General features: G+C 42.4%; 1 protein-coding gene across 1 annotated transcript; it reads left to right on the forward strand.

The window, feature by feature from the left end:
- Positions 1–2,554: 2,554 nt before the first annotated feature.
- On the forward strand, positions 2,555–7,816 carry LOC308297065 (protein NLRC3-like; the record flags this gene model as incomplete). The annotated part of the gene is made up of 6 exons (XM_080740457.1): positions 2,555–2,564; positions 2,658–4,458; positions 4,564–4,734; positions 4,947–5,120; positions 5,356–5,413; positions 7,289–7,816. The coding sequence occupies 6 exons, from the start codon at positions 2,555–2,557 to the stop codon at positions 7,814–7,816; spliced, it is 2,742 nt and encodes a 913-aa protein (XP_080596583.1).
- Positions 7,817–8,367: the final 551 nt, after the last annotated feature.

An 8,367-nucleotide genomic window follows, 5' to 3' on the forward strand; every position in this document is an offset into this window, starting at 1 on the left:
CTGTAAGAATGTTTTTTTTTCTTCACACCTATAAAGGGATAGTTCACCCAATGAACTACCGCTCCTATGTCTGGCTTTGTGTGTCCCTATGTCCGTAGAACGAGACACCACACGAGACTCATGCTGCATTCAAACTGAAATCAAGCTTGAAAAAATACGCTTTTTTATCAGTAAATAGGCATGTCCAAGGTACCTGTCACTCAACTCTCCGCTGGTCTTGGCTGAGACAAAACAGGTTGTTTGAACTGGTGCGCATTCGGAAATGTAAATTTGAAATAGCAGCTATAGGTGAGACATACGTCTATATTTAGTTACTACAAAACCTATTTCTTGATTTTAAATTGATCGTAAACATCACTCTCATAGTCACACACACACACACACACACACACACACACACACACACACACACACACACACACACACACACACACACACACACACTTACTCACTCACTCACTCAGTCACTCAGTCACTCAGTCACTCACTCACTCACTCACTCACACACACACACACTTACTCACTCACTCAATCACTCACTCACTCACTCACTCACTCACTCACTCACTCACTCACTCACACACACACACACACACACACACACACACACACACACACACACACACACACACACACACACACACACACACACACAGGGACGTACTGGGCCCCTGATTCAGTCCGGGAAAAAGAGTTGGAGAGGCCCTCATTGCATCGGCCGCGCACCAGATTTTTTCACCTTCCGGATGCGCCATGAAGCCCCAAATACTAACCAATGAACGGTTACTTAGGTCTCATCGTTTTTCTGGTATAAAGAGAGTCTAAGTCAGCGCTACTCAACCCGCGGCCCACGGGCCGCATGCAGCCCTTTCCGCATGTCTGTGCGGCCCGTCATGATCATACCATTAAAAATATATATTTTTCTAAGTCTGTCAAAGTACTTTTAACGCCGTCATTTATTTCAACGCGGTGATATTTGAGCCTAGGTGCACCCCGTAGATTAGGGATATGACGAGTCAGGAAGAGAATGCAGTCACTGCAGCGTTGTGCACAGAGCACAACAGCACTGAGCACTGACAACAGTGCGAGATGTGGAGCTTGTACAACGAGACAGAAACAAATCTGCGGAGATTTTGCAGCAGACAACCACAGTCGGGCTAACTGGAGACTGGTCTGGACGAATGACGGCCGTGTGATATCGCTACCGTCATGTTTCAGGCTAATGAAGACGTAGCCGTTGTCTATGCTTGTCTCTGTCTCCGCGACTCCGCCGTCATTGAAAAGTAAAGTCAGCAGCGACAGTGCACACATTCCAACAGATCGCAGCAGCCAGGAACTATATGCTTATTATACCACAAATCTCCTCCAACGAGCAGTTGTGTTTAACAAAGCTCAAAGCATCAAACTGTTTTACAAGTACAGTGCAACTGAGGCTGAGTTGAACTGTACTTGAGTTATTTTTTCCATACCAACAACTCTCTTCACCAAAAATAGCCGATCTACAAGCTCACAACGCATCTTGTGGTGAGCTTGTAGATCGGCTATTTTTGGTGAATGTCCCCCAAGATTAGGGATGCTGGGGTTTGAGTGATTGAATAATAAGTATAAACGTCTATTTATTTTAAATCCGTCCTAATGAAAAATGAAAGGGAGCCTTGCACACTCAAAAGTGTGCAAAATCATGTTCTTTATTTATTTATGCAAAAAAACAATTGCTGTCATGAAACGTGACAATCTTAAACGCAAGGAAAGCCAAAACCCTTGACACATATGATTTGTTTCCTTCACCACTGACTCAGTGTACTGTAGGGCTTACCTGTACAGCAGCTGCCTCGCGACACTCCAATATATATATAGCCGTAATTAAAAATAAATGAAAATATATTCACTTTATCTCCATCTCTGTGTCTGCTGGAGATGAGTTGACTTTTTTGGTGAGACTGAATGAGCTAAACCCCGCCTACTCAGATCATGCTGTGCTCTGATTGGCTAGGGCAAAAAAGCAAGCTGATAGAAAAATAAAGCTTAACTGAGGTCTAGTGAGAAATAAAGCAAGCTTTTTATTTTCAAGCTTTTTGTCAAGCTTTAAAAAGGTAAAAGCTGGTATGCATAGAGATTACATTGAATTACAAACAACGCTGATTAATTAGCTTGGCTTTTTCAGTGTGAATGGGGCATCACATCATAGAAAGTATTCAGAAACTGACATCAACATATCTGATGTCACGGACAGAATGGCCCATACAAGGAGATATGCACGTGTCATGTTTGATACCAAGCAAACATGTGCGATTTCTCTCTAATGATTACTCACCCCATGGAGACTTGAATTCATGGATATATTTTTTTCTTTTTGTCACATTCCTATGCCAATAATTTGATGACCAGCAGTGGTTCCCTATGGAGACACTAAGAGCACAAAGAGATTCCTAAGCCAATCTCCTCAAATGATTGGCTTAGGAATGCAACAAAAACTAAAATGTATACATGAAATCAAGACTCCATTTGGTGAGAAAAAAAAGTAATTTTGGGGATGAACTATCCCTTTAACATGATGGAGAGCAGTAAGAAAGTCTTTATTCACAACTTTAACATGACAGACACTTTTACGTTAACATATTTACTCATTGATGTCTTCTGTTTTTTTGGTCATTTAGAAATTCTTGCTCCTGTCAGTCAACGACAACTCAAATCACATCTGAAGAAGAAGTGTAAGAATTTGTCTGAGTGGATTGCTAAAGAGGGAAACCCAACACCTCTTAATCAGATATTCACAGAGCTCTACGTCACAGAGGGGGGCAGTGGAGAGGTCAATAAAGAACATGAAGTCAGACAGATTGAAACAGCATCCAGAAGGCCAGTGACACCAGAGACAAACATCCGTTTTGAAGACATCTTTAAACCCTTACCTGGACAAGATGAACCAATCAGAACAGTGATGACAAAGGGAGTGGCTGGCATTGGTAAAACAGTCTTAACTCAGAAGAACGCTCTGGACTGGGCAGAAGACAAAGCCAACCAAAATATCCACTTCATGTTCCCCCTCACTTTCCGAGAGCTGAATCTGATAAAGAAGAAGTACAGCTTGGTGGGACTTCTTCATAAGTTCTTTGGTGGAATCAATCAGCGAGGGATCTGCAGCTTAAAAGAGTTCCAAGTTGTGTTCATCCTTGATGGATTAGATGAATTGAGGATTCCTCTACATTTCCAGAAGAATGAGATTGTAACTGATGTCATGAAGCCAATCTCGATTGATGTCCTGCTGACAAACCTCATCAAGGGAAACCTGCTTCCCTCTGCTTGCATCTGGATAACTACGCGGCCTGCAGCAGCCGATCAGATCTCAACTGATTATGTTGACAGGATGACAGAGGTGAGAGGATTTACCAATCCACAGAAGGAAGAGTACTTCATCAAGAGATTTGGGGATGAGCAGCAGGCACGCCCAATCATCTCACACGTCAAGAAATCCAAAAGCCTCCACATCATGTGCCACATCCCCATCTTCTGTTGGATCACTGCCACAGTTCTGGAGGACATGTTGAAAACAGATGAGAAAGGATTGCTGCCAAAGTACCTGACTGAGATGTACCTCCACTTCATGTTGGTTCAGTTCGAACAGAAGCAAGTTAAATATCATGATGGAGCTCAGACACATCCTGACAAGACTCCAGAAAATAAAGAGGTAATTCTGTCTTTGGGGAAATTGGCGTTTCTACAGCTAGAGAAAGGCAAACTGATCTTCTATGAAGCAGACCTGCTAGAGTGTGGCATTAATATCAGAGATGCCTCTGTGTACTCTGGAATGTTTACACAGATCTTTAAAGAAGAGTGTGGGTTGTACAAGGACAGAGTGTTCTGCTTTGTCCATCTTAGTGTTCAGGAGTTTCTTGCTGCTCTCTATGTATTTGTCACCTTCGTCAACGATGGTGTCAACCTACTGTCAGAATCACAAGCAACCGCAAACTGGTCCAAGCTATTTGGAGACAAGCCAAAGTTAAATCACCTCTACAAAAGTGCTGTAGACAAGGCCTTTCAGAGTCCAAATGGACATCTGGACTTGTTCCTTCGGTTCCTGCTGGGCCTTTCTTTGGATTCCAATCAGAAACTCCTACAAAGACTATTGAAACAGACAGGAAATAGGATCCAGACCAATCATAAAACGATCCAATACATCAAGGAAAAGATCAGAGAGAATCCATCTCCAGAGAGAAGCATCAATCTGTTCCACTGTCTGAATGAGCTTAATGACCATACTCTAGAGGAGAACATCCAACAATTCCTGACATCAGGACGTCTCTCCACAGACAAGCTCTCTCCTGCTCAGTGGTCAGCTCTGGTCTTCATGTTGCTGTCTTCAGAAAAGGAGCTGGATGTGTTTGATCTGAAGAAATACTGTGCTTCAGAGGAGGCTCTTCTAAGGCTGCTGCCCGTGCTCAAAGCCTCCAATAAAGCTATGTAGGTTCATTGATAACTGGATATTTTTTAAATATTATATATATTATAGGATCTTTATTTAACAGCAAATCAAATCAAATAACTTTCCCAATAATGCTTCCTCAGGCTGAGTGGCTGTAACCTGTCAGAGAGTTGCTGTCAGGAGTTGTCGTCAGCTATCAGCTCCAGCTCTAGTCTGAGAGAAGTGGACTTGAGTAACAATGACCTGCTGGATTCTGGTGTAAACCAGCTGGCTGTGGGACTGGGGAGTCCACACTGCATACTGGAGACTATCAAGTCAGTATTCCTGAAACTGTGCTCACCTGTTTAAATAAAACAAAATAATATGTTTCTAAATGCAATGTGAAAACCTCTCACTGTGTGTGTGTGTGTGTGTGTGTGTGTGTGTGTGTGTGTGTGTGTGTGTGTGTGTGTGTGTGTGTGTGTGTGTGTGTGTGTGTGTGTGTGTGTGTGCGCGCGTGCGTGCGTGCGTGCGTGGGTGTGTACAGTTTGTCAGGATGTATGGTCACAGAGAAAGGCTGTGCTTCTCTGACCTCAGCTCTGCGCTCCAACCCTTCCCATTTGAGAGAGTTGAACTTGGGCTACAATCATCCAGGCGAATCCGGAGAAGCGATGCTCTCTGCTGTTGTGAAGGATCCACACTATAGACTGGACACTCTTAGGTATGAGAGACTTTGTGTGTGAATATTCATAGTGTCTACTGTCTACTTAGACTATGTGTAAACACTAGGTATCACATAGAAATAAGTAGGCAATTCAACTCTGGCAGCTGTGGCTGTGTACAAAGATGAACACAAACCTTGCTAGACAGACAGATACAGAGAGATATGTGGGTTTTCGGACAACATCTGATTCGACGAACTTCCGACTCAAAACATCACTCCCTCTGGTCCTCAGGTCCACACTTAGATTGGAGTCCATCGAGACATGCAGAACTCTCAAAGACAGAGATTCTGTACATTTATATAGAGGTTCGGGCCCTCATACCTACACCACATCGCCGATCAGACTACACAAGATCTCTGTATCAGTCAGTCCTTGTCCCTTTTATTCCCATATATGGAGCTAACTGATTTGTTTTCGAATACCATGACAACACATTTTATATTTGTAGCTGCATTGGGATCTCCTTATATGGTTATATATGACGTAAGAGGTCCGGTCGTCCAGTCCACCCTTAAGCCAATTAAATTATAGGATAAATACTCAAATCCTGTTCGGTACACTGAACAGTAGACAGGAGGAGCTTTCACCCATCTGCTAGGTTTAGAGTATATTTTCAATCATTGTTGATATTATCATAGAGAATCTCCAGACCTGACTTTGTCTCTCCTCCAACTCCAGTGTGGACCATGGTGGAGAGAGCAGGCTGACACCAGGAGTGAAGAAGTGTAAGTGTCTACTCTGTTTTATTCATTCTATATCAAAGCAGCGTCACATCACACACACACACACACACACACACACACACACACACACACACACACACACACACACACACACACATTATTTATCTATCAGTCATCTATATAGTCAAGTTCTCCTCAAAACGTTGGCGCCTATCTACTCCTACATACTTACACCGAAAAACACCATTCAAACTTTTATGTGTTCAGCTTACTGGGGAGATGTGTGCTATTACTTTTTGACACTGACACAATACTAACCATGATACTGACATTATACTGACCATGATACTAACCATGATACTGACATGATACTGACCATGATACTGACCAGGATACTGACCATGACACTGCCTATAATACTGCCATGATACTGACCATACAACTGCCTATGATACTGTGTGTGTGTGTGTGTGTGTGTGTGTGTGTGTGTGTGTGTGTGTGTGTGTGTGTGTGTGTGTGTGTGTGTGTGTGTGTGTGTGTGTGTGTGTGTGTGTGTACTGACCATGATACTAACCATGATACTGACATGATACTGACCAGGATACTGACCATGACACTGACATGATACTGACCATGATACTGACCATAACACTGACATGATACTAACCAGTGCCATGGCATTGGTCTGACATCTCATTGTTCCTACATCCCATTAGTTAGAATCTGGTGATGTTGACCTGGTGAAAAATACTATGCCTAAACCTAACCCTAACATCAGTAAAACTATGCCTAAACCTAACCCAAACCCTAACCCTAACCTCAATAAAACTATGTCTAAACCTAACCCTAAAACCTAACCCTAACTAAATTAGGACTTATGAGATGTAGGACTAATGAGATTTCAGACTTATGGGCAGTCCCCATACTAACCATGATACTGACATACTGACCATGACACTGACATGATACTGACAATGATACTAACCATGATACTGACATGATACTGACATGATACGGTCATTATACGGTCATTATACTGACCATGATACTGACATGATACTACCTACTACTACTACTGATAGTTACCAAAAATATGGGCCATTATTACATTATGAAGTTGTGGAGGTTCTTAATGTAACACATTATTACATTATTACATTATTGAACAATCTGTCATGTTATGCACTTGTTTTTTTATTACATCATGAGCTGATTATTACATTGAGTTTTTATTAAAATGTTTATTACATTATGAGCCGTTATTACATTAGTGGTTGCTACACACCCTTTTCACATTGGCCTATTATAGCGCCAGCAGGAGGCCAAAAATACCTACCTGACCTGCCGGAGACCTGTTCTCGGAAGAACACTGCTTCTAGTTTTTCTTTGATTGCTTTTCCCACTTTTCTTGCTTTTCCTGCGATTCCTGTGATTGTAAACTGGTGCTGTATTGTATGTTTTTCTTCCGATCAGATGTGTGTGAACTCACACTGGATCCAAACACAGTACACAGACGCCTCTCTCTGTCCGAGAACAACAGGAAGGTGACATGGGTGAGAGAGGATCAGATGTATCCTCGTCATCCAGACAGATTTGAGTCCTACTATCAGGTGCTGTGTAGAGAGAGTCTGACTGGACGCTGTTACTGGGAGGTAGAGAGGAATAGGGAGGTTTCTATAGCAGTGGCATACAAAAGTATCAACAGAGTGGGAGATGACAGTTTGTTTGGATACAATGACAAATCTTGGAGTCTGAGATGTGATGGTGTTGATAACAGGTACACTGTGCGTCACAATAAGAAGGACACTGTCCTTCCTGTCCATTCCTCCTCCAACAGAGTAGCAGTGTATCTAGACTGTCCTGCTGGCACTGTGTCCTTCTACACAGTGTCCTCTGACACACTGACACACATGTACACCTTTCAGTCCACATTCACTGAACCTCTCTATGCTGGGTTCTGGTGCTGGGGGTGGGGGAATGGCTCCTCAGTGTCCCTGTGTGTCAGATAGAGGAGGAGGAGTAGGAGGCATTGCCATTGTTATTGTCTGTATGTTTTATGCATTGTCTCCTAATGTATTCCACTACCTGCCTGTTTTGTTTTTATGTTTTGTGTGGGGACTGCAGATGTAAATTATCATCTTTGCTAAATCCGGTATATTTATGTTGCATACATGTGATGGAAACAATGCATAGGATATCTTCCCCACAACTTTGTATACATTGCTGGATCCAGGAACATACAGTGAATGAAAAACAAAAACAGGATATGAAAGAACACTTCAAATTAGGGGCTATCCTGAAGGGTGGATTGATGAGGCATCAAAACGATTTAATAATATCTCCCAGGAGGAATGCCTGCAACCTAAAGTAAAACCCACTAAGGAAAAAAAAATCCTTAGTGTTTCATCACTTATTTACCCTTGGATAATGTGTTTAAAACATAATTAAAAAACACTGTCATATTTTAACAACTGATCCGATTTTAAAAGACACATTTAAAGCCCCACCACAGGTGGTGTATTAATGACCTCCCAACATGGGTCCCTAGTGGTGAGATCAG

This window comes from Nannobrachium achirus, assembly GCF_963921795.1.
Source record: "Nannobrachium achirus genome assembly, chromosome: 2".
In the NCBI taxonomy this organism is placed as follows: domain Eukaryota; kingdom Metazoa; phylum Chordata; class Actinopteri; order Myctophiformes; family Myctophidae; genus Nannobrachium; species Nannobrachium achirus.